This window comes from Sciurus vulgaris (assembly GCF_902686455.1).
Source record: "Sciurus vulgaris genome assembly, chromosome: 13".
In the NCBI taxonomy this organism is placed as follows: domain Eukaryota; kingdom Metazoa; phylum Chordata; class Mammalia; order Rodentia; family Sciuridae; genus Sciurus; species Sciurus vulgaris.
In genome coordinates, this window is record NC_136474.1 from 25,823,763 (window position 1) to 25,839,122 (window position 15,360).

At 53.1% G+C, this 15,360-nt stretch overlaps 1 protein-coding gene across 9 annotated transcripts in view; it reads left to right on the top strand.

Moving 5' to 3' along the window:
• WNK2 (WNK lysine deficient protein kinase 2) overlaps positions 1–15,360 on the top strand; it is a 121,185-nt gene that overhangs the window by 44,871 nt on the left and 60,954 nt on the right. For all 9 annotated transcript variants that reach the window (XM_079109053.1, XM_079109054.1, XM_079109055.1 and 6 more), the window contains exons 5-8: positions 1,386–1,543; positions 4,830–4,918; positions 6,266–6,485; positions 13,277–13,568. In XM_079109053.1, the coding sequence (XP_078965179.1) occupies positions 1,386–1,543; positions 4,830–4,918; positions 6,266–6,485; positions 13,277–13,568 (759 nt within the window). The remainder of the gene's footprint in view (positions 1–1,385; positions 1,544–4,829; positions 4,919–6,265; positions 6,486–13,276; positions 13,569–15,360) is intronic.

Here is a 15,360-nt window from a genome sequence, read left to right on the forward strand (position 1 = left end):
TGTGGCGTCTCTGCTTCCTGCCGAGGCAGCACATGCACTACTCTGTGCCAGGCTTAGGGATGGAAGGAAACGTACAAATATCAACTTAATTGGCAGTGCAAAAACATTTTCAGTATAACCATGTGGTTCAAAAACCCAAGAGGATCAAAATTCCAGTGCCAGGTGCCTCCGACTCCATTCCACCCCTGTTATTTCTGATGGAATCTTCTAGAGTTCTGTATTCCCTCACGTAAACTTAAACATACATTCTTATTTCCCCCACTTTTACCCAAAATGTTAATGTTTTTGAAAATTGAGACAACGTGTAAGAGAAACCCCCTCATGTGCTTTTTACTGCAATTAGTTGGTTTGTATGAGTTTGCTTCTGTTTAAAAAAAAAAAAAAAAAAAACTAGAATGTTATGAAAAATCTTCCAAATCCAACAAACATATAGACCTTCAAAGCAGCCTTACTCTGATGTCTTTGATCCTGTTTCATTACATTCAGCACAACACTTAAGTTGGACCTGTTTTAATAAAATGTTTTTGTGATTATTAGAGCAAAATGTTAAGGAAAAATTGAAAACCCAGAAAAAAAAAAAAAAAAAAAAAAAAAAAGGAAAACCCAGAAATACCAGAAATAAGTAAAAAAAAAAAAAAAAAATCAAATATTATACCCCACCTCCCCCAACTGGCAGAACCCTCTGGCTGTGAACCCTTTTCTCACAGGTGAGGCCTGGAGCCGCTTGTTTTATGAGCCTACCCTACGTTTCTGTATCCTTAAAGACTCAGTGCAAACACGGTTTTGCTCGTTGATGTTTAGTACGCTGAGCAGTTCCCATCTTAAGGGCTCTGCGGTACGGGTCAGGTGGTTGCTCTTTTGCTGTCTTTTGCCATGAGAGTCACAGGAGCTGCGTGGCACTCTTTGCAGGGTGTGTCCAGCACACCTGGCCGGGAATACTCAGGGCCTCCTGGGATTTTGCAGTTACAAGATGCACCAGCTGTGGTGACCACCAAGTATTTGTCTGTTCTGGAGTATGTGGGTGCTGGCCATTGTGGAGCCTGTTCTCAGGAGCACGATATCCACCCACAAGTGAGGGGTGTGCCCAGGGTAGGGCTGTGTCCCCGGGAGGTCATGGTCTCTCAGCTCTGAGCAGTGCGTACACTATGCTGGGATTAGGGAGCTCCAGGTGGACCTTTTAGAAGCTTTTTGTAGAGCATTCCTGTTTGAATCCTGGGGGCCAGGACGGACCTGGTGGGGCTGGGTGTCCTGAGAGTGCCATGGGACCAAAGGGGAGGAGGCTGGGTGGCCCCGAGAGGTGGAGGGGCTCCTGGGCACTGGCTCCTGGCTCCTGGCGCTCTCGGGCTGTGGCCACCTGACCGCTGCGTCTGTTGCTCCTGGCATAGGTACGCCCGAGTTCATGGCGCCCGAGATGTACGAGGAACACTACGATGAGTCCGTTGACGTCTACGCCTTCGGGATGTGCATGCTGGAGATGGCCACCTCGGAGTACCCGTACTCGGAGTGCCAGAACGCTGCCCAGATCTACCGCAAGGTCACCTGTGTGAGTCCATTCGGCGCTTTGTTAATAAGGGTGTGGCAGTGGGTGTGGGCCACAGCCTCGGCTGGCTCTGTGGGCCTTCGGAAAGTCCCCGCAGTAACATGTAAGGAAAGGAGAGAGTGTGGCCACCCTACAGATGGGGACACTGAGGCTTGTCTCCTAGCAGAAGTGCTGGGAATGATCAGGCTGGTGCCTGGCCTCACAGTGTCTGTCACACATGCAGCATTGGGAGACCCAGGATGGCAGGGAAACTGAGGTGCAAGAGGCCGAGGCTCTGCCTGCCCTGCTGCCCCAGAGCTGCTTGCTTCCCCATCTTCTTTATTTTGGAACCACAGTTTGTTTTCCTTTTCACCAAACTGTCACCCTAGTCAAGCGATCTCTGGGTGGCTGTCAGCACTGGACAGCCTGGGAACCTTAATCCCTGTTTTGCTGTCCCTGTGATTTTTGAGTTGATCGGGCGGCTTCAGCTGCACAAACAGATGGGCCTTGTTCTCCCTCTGCGGCGGCCCCGCTGGACGAGGGAATGAAAACAGAACATGTGGAGGTGGAGCGGCGAGGGCTTCTCTGTGCTGATTCCCATGCTGTCCCGTCCTTGTGCTGGGGCGGGCAGGAGGACTGCAGCGCAGTCCTGACCTTGGCCACGGGCTGTTGCTGTCCCTGGAGTCCTCCCTGCCTCTGCTTCGGCCTGGGAGCACACGGCCAGAGCAGCCCAGGCTGGGCATGTTGCTTGTCCATGCAACTCTGGGCACCTGGGTGGCTGGAAGGTGGTTCAACTTGCCCTGAGCCAACTTGCCCTGCGACTGGCCCCTTGCTTAGAGGGTCGCTGCCTTTCTCTTTTGGCTGCTAGTTCTAAATTAGCAGTCACTTGGTTGTCCTGAGTGCCTCTGGTGTGTGCTGTGGGCAGGGGTGGTGGAGAGTCCTTGGCTGGCAGGTCTCTCGGGCCTGGCATGGAAACCCACATGCTGGTGCAGAGTTCCTCAGGGAGGCAAGGGTGGGCTGCAGAGGGAGGTTTGGGCTCCATTTGCTGATTGTTGGTGGGTGCTGGTGAGGGTCTGGGGAGGGGTCCCTGGGCTTCTGATTTGTACTGTGATGGGTGGTGGTTCATTCTCGGGAATGGGGCCTGGAAGTGTCCCAGGTTCAGGGCTGGATGTGCTCCTGACTCTGGGCTAGTGGACACTGCAGGCTGGGGTCTGTGAGGCCCTTCACTCGCATGTCTGTGCCTAGCTGGGGGCTCCAGCAGCTGAGCTCTGTGGGTACCTCTCTTCCACCCATCTCGCGTTTTCTTTCCCTCCCTGCCTCAGTGTCTGGGAAAATCTATGCTTTATGTTCTTTAAATTACAAAAACAAAACAAAACAAAACAAAACAAAAAAAAAACCGAAAAACAGAACAAGGCTTTTGATGGCTAAATCCTGTTGTGATAGTTGAGGCCCTCAGTGTTTTAAAATATTTTTGAATTAGTTTTCCCCTACCCTGCACCCAAGAGCCCACAGCAGATTGCAGATGAACCCTACAGGGCTGCTTCTGAGATTCTGTTTCTGTTGCAGGGCTGCACGTATGGTCCCTCTGCACAAGAGCACATGAGCATTGGCTGGCCAAGGAGTGACCAGCCTCAGTCTGGCCCCATCTTCCCCTGCCCCTCTGCCTGAAAGTCTCCTGGCCTGGCCCGCAGCCAGCAGCAGTGACCACAAATAGCACTCTTGCCCCCTCAAGGAGGGGTTGTGGGGAGGAATCCCAGGTGTGGTTACAAAGGCTTGGCTCTGCGGGAAGCATCAAACCTACCCCGTCGCTGCGGTTCTTCCTCCCAGATGACGGGGCAGCTGGTGTGGGAGGCCCCAGAGGCTCCACTCAGGGGAGGCTCCGCAGCCAAGCTCTGATCAACACCTTTCCAGAAACTGACTGCTATATTTGAGGTGTCAACCCCAGTGTCAAATTCTGCAGCACAGGTGGAAGCTGCGTTTGGTGTTGTTGCCGGGATGATGGTCACTGTGGAGATGGGGGTTGGGGCCATCCACCTGGGTGTGAGGCTGCCGCTAGTGTCTATGGCGGCTGCCACACACTTTGACAGATACAAGGTAGCTGGAGAAGGTGTCCTCCAGACAGAGACCTAAATGGTAGGAAACCAGGCTTCCCGCAGGGGGGACAGAGATTTCAGAGTGGATCTCCGTGGCTTCACACAACTCTCTGATCTCTTCCCTGTTCTGCTTTGTGTCCTGCCTGGGGCTGGAGTGTCCTTCATCTGTGGGCACAGAGTTTTCATCAAAGTTGGAAAATCTTTGGCTAGCATTTCCTCAAGTATTTTTTCTGTCCCAACCCCCATCCTGTTCTCTGAGTTTTATGTGTCATGTGCCTATTTCAACCTTGCTATAGTGTCCCAAATCTGAAATGAGCAGAACAGACCACAACTCTGCGACCATGCCTCTCTCTGCGCCTCGTGCCCGATATACCTTACTGCCACGTCTTTCCTTCTGCCCTGTCTGATTTGTGGTTAATCTGCTCCTGTGAAACCTTTAATTCAGATGTCATGTTTTTTCATTTCTGGTTCCCCCCTCCTTTTTAGTTTTATAATTCCATCGTTTCTTTTCCTTGTAATGCACATTTTCCTTTAACGGTTTGCACATAGCTCCAGTAACTTTTGACCTCCTTGTCTGTCGGTTGCACCCCTCTCTCATTTCTGTTGACCAGTTTTCCTGCCTGGTCAGGGGTCATATTTTTCTGCCTCCCAGGGTATCTACTAATTTTTGATTGCACGCTGTACATTGTACATGTTGTATTATCTCTGCTCTGTGGGAACTCTGAGAATGGCTTTGCCTACAGCTCCCTGGTGGTTTTCTATCCAACCCTGAGGCCTTGACTCTGTACTTGTGGTGTGGCACTAAGTAAAGACTCAAGAGGACCAAACACAGACACTCAGGCTCTTGATTCTGCATAGACCCTCTCCAGACTACTTTGTGGCCTCCTTTACCCTCCCTGATTTCTGACTCTGCCCTAAACTCAGTGGGACCCTGACTCTGCTGGGTTCTGGGCCTTGGTCTGGGAACTGCCCCAGGCTGTGAGAGCGCGGGGCCCCAGAGGTCCCTTCCTCTGAGCCCAACATCCTGCACTGCCTGTCATCTTGTGTCTGATCCATGGCCATTTGGTGTATTTTGTCCAGTGTCCTTGTAGTCTCAGCAGGGTGAGCCCAATACTGGTTTTTCTGTCATGCCTCGAGGCAATTTCTCTGCAATGGTAAGGGGATGGCGCCTGTCAGCTCCTGACTGGTGTCAGGTGACTCTGCCTTCTCCTTCTCAGGGAATCAAGCCAGCCAGCTTTGAGAAGGTGCATGATCCTGAAATCAAGGAGATTATTGGGGAGTGTATCTGCAAGAACAAGGAGGAAAGGTGAGTTCCAGTGCGGTGTTGGGTTCTGGGTCTTTCTCCAGCTGAAATCGCTCCAGCTGATGTTTAGAGCCACAGTCTAGGAAGAGAGAACTGCCGAGTCCAGATGGATTGGCTCAGGCCACAGTGACACCAGGCTGGGGAGATGGGGTGGGCAACCCTCGGCCCCATGTCCTTTTCTGCTGTCTGGGAACACATTCCTGTCCCAGCCTGTAGTGTTTGAGTGCCTGGGGCTTCCCTCTACTCCTTTTTTCTTTTTCTCTAGTTGTCCCTAGAAGTTTTGTTCATTTCCACAACCTCAGCAAATGCCTTCGTGCCTGGGGCTCCCAGATCTGCCTCAGCCCCTCCCTCTGATTCTGAGCTCTGGGCTGTATAGTTTATATAGCCAGTTGTTCAGTCCATTTTTGATCCACCTCAGGTGGATCCTTGAGCTGCTCCAAAAGCCAGCTTCCCTCTCAGAGCAAGGCCAGCCTTCCCAGCTGCACAGCCAGAGAGCAGGGGGTGCCTTTTCAGCCTCTTCTGCAAAACAAATTAGGGGACCATTCACACAACAGAAAGAGAGATGGGCGGCCAATGCTTGAGGCCACACAGGATACCCAGACAAAGCCAAACCCACAACATGGTATGCTGTGTGACTGCACTTGTGCTGGAGAAGCAGAACAGAGTTAGTGGTTAGGGATCCTGTTTGGGTGGCCTAGCCATGCAGAGCCAGGAGGTGGCCACCATAGCAACAGGTAGCCACCAGACCCACCTGGCTCCCCAGGTGGAGCCTTTTATTATGGTTCTGACCCTGACCCCTGGGGTCCTACAGATCCTTGCTCACCTTCCTGCCTGGCCTCCTCCCCTTCTCTCTGCATCTTCTGAGCCCCCTCTTGGCACTAGGTGGGAGTACCTGGGGTGGGGTTCTGACTCCTCTGGTTCTGCCCAGAACCAAGTGGGGATTGAAAGCTCAGTGCACATCAGCAGGGGCTTTGTCTGCATAGGGGATGGACTGAAAAAAAAAATGATCCTATTTTCTTTTTATAATGAGGGAGGAGAAGGAAGTCTTAAAATGCAGTAAGATCAATTCAGATATTGATCTGAATATTTTCTCATCTCCTGGGAGTTAAGGAAGGCAAATGGATGCTGTTGGGTGCTGTCCTCAGGGCCCACCAAGTAGTAAATTCAGAGAACTTTCTGGCACAGCCTGCCCAGTGCCCAGCTGCATTGGGTGGCAGCCTGATACCCACATGCAATATCATGTGTGAGTGCATGGCCACAGCCCCCCATGGAAGCTTGCACCGTGCAGGGAACCTGGGCAGAGAAGCCCCTTGTCCCCGAGCCCCTGCCTGTGAGCTGTTCTCCCTCCAGGTACGAGATCAAGGACCTGCTGAGCCACGCCTTCTTTGCAGAGGACACTGGTGTCAGAGTGGAACTCGCAGAGGAGGACCATGGCAGGAAGTCCACCATTGCCCTGCGACTCTGGGTGGAAGACCCCAAGAAACTGAAGGGCAAACCCAAGGACAATGGCGCCATAGAGTTCACCTTTGACTTGGAGAAGGAGACCCCCGATGAAGTGGCTCAGGAAATGGTAATACGTGGGTATCTTGTGTAGCCAGACATGCCCCGTAAGTGGACTCAGGCAGGCCATGGGCAAGTCTGGGGTGCAGGCTTGGGGGGCTGGTGAGGCCTGTAGATTCTAAAGATTGGAATGAAAGCTGCCCACAGGGAGTTTCTCTGGCAGGAGTTGAGCCATCCAGCTGCAAGAGCCAGCCTAGGGCAGGAGCATGGGCAGTCCTGAGAAGGGGATTGGGACCTGGCTGCACGATTGTGTGTGTACAGTGATGGAGAAGCTGGGATTCTCCTTTGTTGCATAGGAAAGCAGAATAGCATGAGGGAGGAACCCACCATGAACGTGGATAGAGTGAGCCTGGGCTGGGACTCCTCAGGAAGGGCCCTGCTTGCTGTGACCGGATTCTTGCCACATTTGCTCCAATGGTGATTCTTTTGGTATCTGGTATTTTTCCACCTAGAAAGGTGATAGAAGAGCTCAGTCTCAGCCCTCCTTCACCCTCCCTGCCACCATGCTGCTGTCTGCAAGGGAGGAAGAGTGGCCTCTTTCTTCCTGGGATGCAGGACTGGGCCTCAGGAGCAGGCCTTGAGCCTGCTGGGTGGAAGGGCAGGAGATGGAGCCACCAGCACAGACAGTAAAAGCGGCAGTCCAGGCAGGCACAGGTGAAAAGAGGGGCCACCCAGACTCCAGCTGGTAATAATGATGAAATAATAATTATGCGGAATGCATGGGAGGGGCATGTGATAGGTTTTAGCACCATGAGTGCCAGGCTGAATTATTCTGCCTTAGCTCTCTAGGCCCACACCATCCAAAATGGTAGTCACAACTCACATGTGCTGGCTCAACTGGAATTAATTTGAAACTTAATCAATTTAATTAAAATGTAAAATTGAATCTCACTGGCCACATTTCAAGTGCTTCATGCCATGCAGACCCTGTGGCTCTCGTATTGAAAAACAGAACATTTCTACAATCTGTGTGTCCCACTGGGCAGTGTTGCCCTGTGCCAGAAGGGGCCATTAAAGATCGTGGACAAGAGGGGAATGGTCACGGCCTTGTCAGGTTAGGGCTTGTTTGCTGGGCGTTGTGGGCAGCTGATCCTCCAGAGGCACAGAAGTGGGAGTCTTACCCTGCCAGGGCTGCCAGGGCCTTCCGTGCCAGGAGACAGGCAGGTGTCTGTGCTGGTGATTATAAACGATGAACTAATTTAGACAACAAATCAAACAGATAGATAAGAAGGATATGAAAGTCTGCACCCGAAGCAACAAAATCAAGAAAGTCACAGAGTGGCAGACCACACAGAACAGGAGCCCAGAAGGGCCTTGGTTTTGCAGGATAAGAAAGTGATGCATTAGAAATAAAGGAGCCACTAATATTTAGTGGGAGAACTGAGAGGAGATGAACCAGTGGTTCCTCATTGCCTCAAAGGTCTTTGTCCCTTTTAATTTGTTTTTAAATAAGCTTTTCACTGAACATAACCCATGGGTTGAAAACGTCCACGAGTCACGGTACGTAGGCTGGGGGTTCCTTGCTCCTCTGGTGAGGAGAGCTCGGTGTGTCCCCGGTGGGGTTAGGGGTGGTGGAGGGGAGCCACTCTGCACAGGTTGCCCGCCAGCCCTTGAGGCCGTGCTCAGATGGGGAAGCTGAGCGGGTGGGTCAGGGCGCCTCTGTTCCTCTACCCTGAAGACCGCACACACGAGGGGTCCATGGGGCAGTAGGTTTAGGTCACGTGTGAGGTCAGGCTTCCTATAGCCATGACCCTGGGAGGTAGTGAAGTGGAATGGAGCAGCTCCTGGGGTTTGCCACGTGGCTGTGGGGTCAGGGTGAACTAAGGTCCTGCTGGGGTCCTAGGCTGTCGTATGTCTGTGCCACCCTGGCCTTGTCACAACTGCAAGATGGGGTGCTCCTGGCAAACCCCCTACCCAAACAAGTACCCCGGAGTGCAGGGCTTCAGCATCCAGGACCTGGAGCAGAGGTACCTCCCAGGGCTGCCAGTGGCCTGGTTGGGACTCCACCTTCCTTGAGCAATGACCTGAGTCCATGACTGAAGTTGAACGGTGAGGGTGAGGTTGGGTGTGACGTCCTATTCTTGGGCTGGAGCCTAGGCTGGCTCCTCAAGGGGACTGGCTGCACTGTCACCCCAGATGCTGCCAAGTAGCTGTCTGTGTTCCCAGGCCAGCCTACCCCCACCTGGCTTGCCTCTGGTCACATCTCTGCCCCAGACACAGAAACTGCGCTGTGAGGAGACCTGTTAGCTCTGCAGTTCCTGGAGGGAGCTCTGTGACTTGCGATGTTCAGATGTGATGTGCAGAGGTTCATTTTCACACTTAATGGTCCAGGTGTACTGTGTGTTGTGTTCAGATGGTCACAGGCTTGCCTAGCCTTTATTTCAGGGGCACCATTTCTATTCATTAATGTGATATAGCTCTCGCAGCCCCCCCGCCATGCTTTTTATTGCAAATAGTAAGGGTTAAGTGAGCTGCCTGCCTGTTGTGTGTGCTGTGGGAGCTGAGCTTTGGTGCTGACGGCCTCTGCTGAGATTGCCTTTCTGGGGACACTGTGCTGGCCATTGGTACTGGGCTCAGGGTGATAGAGACGGGAGGCAGCCTCTTGGAAGGGCAGGAGAGTTTGACAGGTTCTGGAGGTACCACAGTGTTCTGGCCTTGCAGGGAGCATCTATCAGGACTGCCAGTGGCAAGAGCAGGGACTGTGATGGAGTTCCTGGCTTTCTGTAGTGCAGTAGACTCGGGAAGAGCAGGTACTCGAGGTTCTCTCGTTTCTTCTGCAAAGGAGCCTGTGCCGCCTGGTGCTGAGCAGGACGTGAGGGATTTGGGAGCAGAGCTGGGAGGTCAGGTGCCACAGGATGGCCAGGACGTGACGGGATGTCAGAGCTCGGTGCAGTGATTCCAGTGTGGTTGGTGCATCCTGGAAGGTGCCCAGGTTCCCGGACAAGTGGATTTTGAATGTCTGGGCTTCAGCCAGACCTCAGCCTCCCAGTTTGGCTTTGATTCCCTGCAAGACAGCCGTGTCCCAAACCCAGATGTGCCCTGGGCGATCTGCCCTGGACTCTGCTTAGCTGTTCCTAGAGCAGGTGCCTCCCACGACTCCACCTCGTCCCTGTTTGTCATTAAAGTGGAGAGTGACATGGTGTCCTGCAGGACGGGGACATTGTGCACATAACTGTCACCTCAGCCTGTCCCTGGCACTTGGCTGGACCCAGAGGCTGTGTCCATGTTGGCTCCAGTGAGGCCCTTGCCCTCCTCTTCCCCCTCGCCTCCTTCCCCCACCTCCATCTCTTTCTACATATTTTCATCATGAGACGCACCATCTGTGAAATAGCACATCCATGCAGAAGGGCATGACTTGTGTCCAGTTACAGAGCAATGACAAAGCCCCCCCCCCCCCCCCCACTCTGCCAAAGAAACAGAACAGGCCCAGCCTGTGACCAGCTGGTTCCCACAACCATGGGGGCTTCGTTCCATAAACAGCCCGCCTAGGCCTCATGGTGGATGCTGGACCCTAGGCCTGTCCAGCTTCTAACCTCACCCTCCTTCGCACCCACAGACTCTAGAGGCATCACTGGGGGTCTGGCCCCCACCCCTTCCTGGGTTCCTGTCACCAGCCCCTGCCTGGGCTGAAGCTAGAGGGGAACTTGCTGTGTGGCACTGCACCATGAGTCTGGGGGACACCAGGGTCTGAGATGGCTCTTAACACACCCAGGTGCATAGCTAGGAGGTGCTGAAGATGTTCCAGAATCCAGGCGTGGCCTCTGGAAGTGACCTCCAGGGAGCAAGGATAAGATGGGGACGTGGGGCGGGGACACAGATCAGCCTGGCAGAGGACGTGGCTGAGGGAGGGCTGCATCCTGGGGGTTCCTGGACTGCCTTTGAACTGAAGTGACCTCCATAGTCAGAAGCCCCTAGGGAGTAAACGGAGAGAAGGGGAGCTTGGGCCAGCCCTTTGCCCTACCTTCACAACCCCAATAATGGGGACATGCCAGCCTGGTCCTGAACCAGATGCATTCTTTCCTGTTTGGATAAAGTAGAAATGCTCTGGTGAGGAAGGCTGGGAGACCACGAGACGGGGGAGGACAGGCAGGCTGCAGCGTGGCCACAGAAAAGGTAAACAGCTGTATCGGGCAGTGGTTCCTTGTCAGCTTCTGGTTCGATAGGCTGCGCCTGGTTAGAGGAATGGGACTGACTCCATGTGACCTGAGGTTACCTGAGGCCTGGGGGCAGCCTCGGCCGTGAGCTCTGGCCCCCTTTGAACACTGCCGAGGATCAGTGACAGAGATGCCGCCTGCTGATAGGGCTGCCTCCTGCAGCCCACATCTGACGTCAGTTGGGCCTGTCCCTCCTCAGCCTCCCTATGAAGGTCCCTGTGCTAAGAGTCTGGGGTCCCTAGAGAAGCCCACTCCTGACTCAAGGCCAGAAACAGCCCTAGCTGATGCCCTTCTCTGGAAGAAGGAATGTCCTGTTCCTGGGGAGCTTCCCAGGTAGACTGAGGACACCGTATCCATCTCTGGCTTCCTGTCCACCCACCCTCCCCCTGACCATGTGTCTGACCTGCTCCTGACTCTCCCAAGTCAGGGAGGTCTCACTGGGGTGTTTTTATGAGGCCACATCATTCTGTCCAGCAGAATTGTCTTTAGAAATAAATTGTTTTGAAATTATCACAAACTCATGGAAAAGTTACAAGAGTACTCACAAAGACCTTTTTTCCACAAAGCATTTGAGAATAGGTTGCCAACTGGATGTCTGTCACCCCAAGTGCTTTTATGTCAGTTTTCTACAAAATAGGACATTTTCCTGCACAGCTACACACCGTGGTCCACAGCAAAAATGCCATCAGCACGTCACCACCATCCGGCTGCTCAGGTCCCTGGTGTCCCAGCAGCACGGCTGCACATGAGAGCTTCAGGCCAGAGTCACATGTCCCCGCTGCCCTTTCAGTCCCTCGACTTCTGTGGTCTGAGCCTCAGGAAGGCTCGGGCAGCCCTCGGGGATTGGCCCTTCTGAGTCAGGCCATCAGGCATCTGCAGGAATCTCCCAGAACGGCCTCCTTGCCACATCCCACCTGGGGCACATGCTTCCAGGCACATTTCACAGGATGCCTGTGGCTTCTCCACGTGGGGTCTCTCTCATCTTCTGTCCTGAGGCACCACCTGTGGGGAGGTGCTTTGGAACTATGTCAGTATCATTGTCCATCCAGCTTTCCCCTCATTTGTTTCTCTCTGTCTCTTGGGGACACAGCCCAGGGTTCTGCTTGGTTCACTAGGTCGTCTCTCATGTACAAGGTCTCTGCTGCTTCACAGCAGATGGCCCCAACACGGTGCTTGAAATGCTCTGTGTGGTCTCAAGATCAGGGGTTGGGTGGCTCAGGGCTCCTTCTGTGGCACAGAAGGTGCCGATGTCAGCCGGAGCTGTGGGCTCAGACCCGATGGGCTTTCAGAGCAAGATACCCAGTGCCTGCCATGGAGGTATCTTTCTCTGCACGGAAGAACTCCTGTTGTGGCTTCAGCTGGAGCAGTGATGCCCAAGAGAAAGTAGGAGGGAGACCACACACACCCTGTCCCCCCACCACCACCCCCTGTGCTGGCAAGGACCCTGTGTCCTTCCGCCCCGCAGGTGATTTGCACCAGCCCCGTAGAGATAATGTGTGTCAAAATTTGTGGAAACATCTTTCAAACCATCATTGTATCACTGCTCATTTGATGTTCAGATGTCCCAGATTTGCCAGTGAGTGACCCTGGCGCAGGCTCCTGTGTCACTTTGCACGTCCCCATCATCCCCTGAGCATGTCCCTACCATGGTTCATCCTCATCTTTTTCCTGCCCAGTCCTGAGCCACTGGTCCTTGCAGGGGCTTTGGTTTCCTACTGGGCTGTGGGTGTTGCTCCCAGGCCCTCGGGGTGGAAAGAGTGCACACTCACACACACTCACCCTGAGCACATGCTAGTGTCTTTACGTCTATCGTGTAGTTCCCCCCACAGCTCCCGTTCCCGCCCAGCGCCTCAGGTCCCTGTTCCCTGTTCCTGCCCCTCCATGGTGGAGGAACCCAGCTGCCCCTCTTCCTTATGTAGGTTCTTATCAGTCAGCACTGTAGGGTCACTCACCTCCAGCCTGGCTGCCCACCACACACGTGCTTCCCTCCACACTGCCTTGGTCCCTGCGCCAGGAGACCCTTGCATGCTGCCCCGTCCCTGGGAGGCCCAGCTCGCCCAGCCCCACCCCATCTCTTCAGTACTGAGGTCTCAGAAGGGAGAGGAAGCCCAGGTGGATTTGGAGCGTTCCTGCTGATGAGTTCCGTGTGTTTCGGTCACCGCCCACAGTCCAGCCAGCAGCCCCTTCCAAAGGAATCTCTATTTTTAGGAAGTGAATTTGCTATGAATATTCTCTGTGAGCTCAGGATGCTTCCTGGAGATCTCGGGGCTCTTTGACAAATGCTCTCAAACACTCTGTGTGGTAAATGTGTTTTAGGATTTTGCCAAGCACCAGTGCACACTATTCTGTTCTCGAGTGACAGAACAGGCCTCTGCCTTCCATTTAGAAGGCAGGTCAGTGCACCTGCTGTGCACCAGCCGTCGTCCGGAAAGCTGGGCCCTGCAGATTCATTTCAAAGCTGGGTGATTACTCATGGGAAGACGAGAGCATCCCAAGAGGAACCACATAGGTGGGAGGTGAGGGTTCCTAAGAAGAGCACCCCACCAGCAGGAGCCCAAGTGTGGGTGTCAGGACTAGCCCCAGGTGGTGGGGCATGTGTGTAGGTTGGCTGGTTCCCAAGGCACTGACAACATGTCTGCCTCTGCAGATCGACTCCGGGTTCTTCCATGAGAGTGATGTGAAGATTGTGGCCAAGTCCATCCGTGATAGAGTGGCATTGATCCAGTGGCGGCGGGAGAGGATCTGGCCTGCACTGCAGTCCCAGGAGCCTAAGGACTCAGGCAGTCCTGACAAGACCAGGGGCCCACCAGCGCCCCTGCAGGTCCAAGTGACCTACCATGCGCAGGCCGGGCAGCCTGGGCAGCCAGAACCCGAGGAGCCTGAGGCTGACCAGCACCTCCTGCCCCCAACACTGCCCGCCAGCGCCACCTCTCTGGCCTGTGAGTACATAGAATGGGGTCACTGCAGCCAGCTGTGAAACCAGCTGTTTTTTTTTTTTTGTTTTTTTTTTTTTTTGCGGGGGGTGGGTGTTCCTCATCCTTCATTAGCATGCTTTGTAAGGAAAGCCAGGTTGGCACAGTGGCAACCTGGAGTGTGACCTGGTGAGCGCCATACTGTCTTCATACAGCTGGATTAGTGCTTCCAGCTGCAGGTGGTCCCAGGAGCTTGACTGGAACCGTGTCCATGCCAGGCTCACTTCCTGCCAGCCTCCCTGGCACCTGGGCACATCATGATATTTGGAAGGGGGCACATCCCTGGGTGGTGGCATTGGCAGATGGTCCCCTGAGTCCTTGACCACTGTGCGGCCTACTCCCACAGCTGACCCCATGGGGTGGGGATGGAAGATGGGGGTGATCCCTGTTCCAAGCAAAGGGTTTGTGGCATTTCCTGCATTTCCCAGTGACCTGTGACCTGAAAGGGTTTAGGGCTCCCTGGAGTCAGGCTTCTCAGGTCAGATGGAGTCAGATCTGCCCCAAGCCCATAGGGATGATGGAGCCAGTTCAATTCTAGCTCCCCCCTGTAAATTCATGGGCTAGGGACAGGTTCTTTACCCTGCCTGAAAGCAGTCAGGCCTCGGGGGGCGGAATGTGAGGTGCAGTTACCTGCTCCTTGAAGAGGATGTCAGTGTCACGCCTGGAGAGAGAGCACAGCCATCTTGGCTTGGGGCATTTGCTACCAGGATCATCCATCCCTGATGTCTCTGTTCCAGTGATAAAACCTTAGACCTTTTGTACATTTTCAAAAGAGCATTGGGAGTCCCTTTGAAACAGGCTTCATCAAAGACCATTTTGAGAGGATCTAGTGTATTCTGCATGACAGGCAGACAAGTGCCCTGTGTTCACTGTCAATGTCTAAACACTCAGCAGTGAGCCGAGGTTGGGGTGTGGCTTTGTCCACTATGTGAATTGGCCTGGAGTAGAATTACAGAGTCCAGCGACCTGCCCAGGCCAAGATTTCAGGTTGCTCATGTGGAAAGACTGAAACTCTGTTTAATTTATTTAATATGCACATTCTGCATTTATCATTAAAATAGCTATAAATTCTTCCAAGTAGACTGTTCAAATTCAGATGAGCAGCCATCACTTTGAGGTAGTTTTCCTACTGCTTACTTTAACCTGCTCAGGTTTGCTCTGGAGAATAAAGTAGCTACGTCATTGCTTGATGTTCTGATGAGTCTAAAAATTTAACTAAAGAGCACCATTTTGGTGGGGAGGGATATCTCCCCCTATCTGACACATCACCACACACTTTATAATTGTAGTTGTTGGTTAAAAAAATTTCTAGAGTGGGAAATAAAAGAAGTCCATTTGCCATACTTTGAAAAGCCCAGATTGGAACCTAGAGATATGTTCCATTGATGGTCCAGTGTTGTAGGTGAGCTTTGATCTGCCATGAGAAAATCCAATGGAGATGTCAAGGGACTGGTGCAGGTCAATTTAATGTCCTGAGCTGTGCTCGGAGGCATGTCTACACCTCTTAAGGTGCATGTACTCAGTTTTTGTGATTTCTTTAAAATAGATGATTTCAGAGCATAGAATTTAGAAATTCTAAGAGGGTATATACCAAGTCACCTAATTGTCCTCCCCAGGCAAGGGATGCTACAAGTCTTCTAGCTGTCCTTCCAGAGATAATCCACAGTGCAACCCACCACACATGAGGACACACAAATACACATGCAGACATAGGCAGATATGCACATGCATGCATGCAGAGGCATGCTCACATGTATGT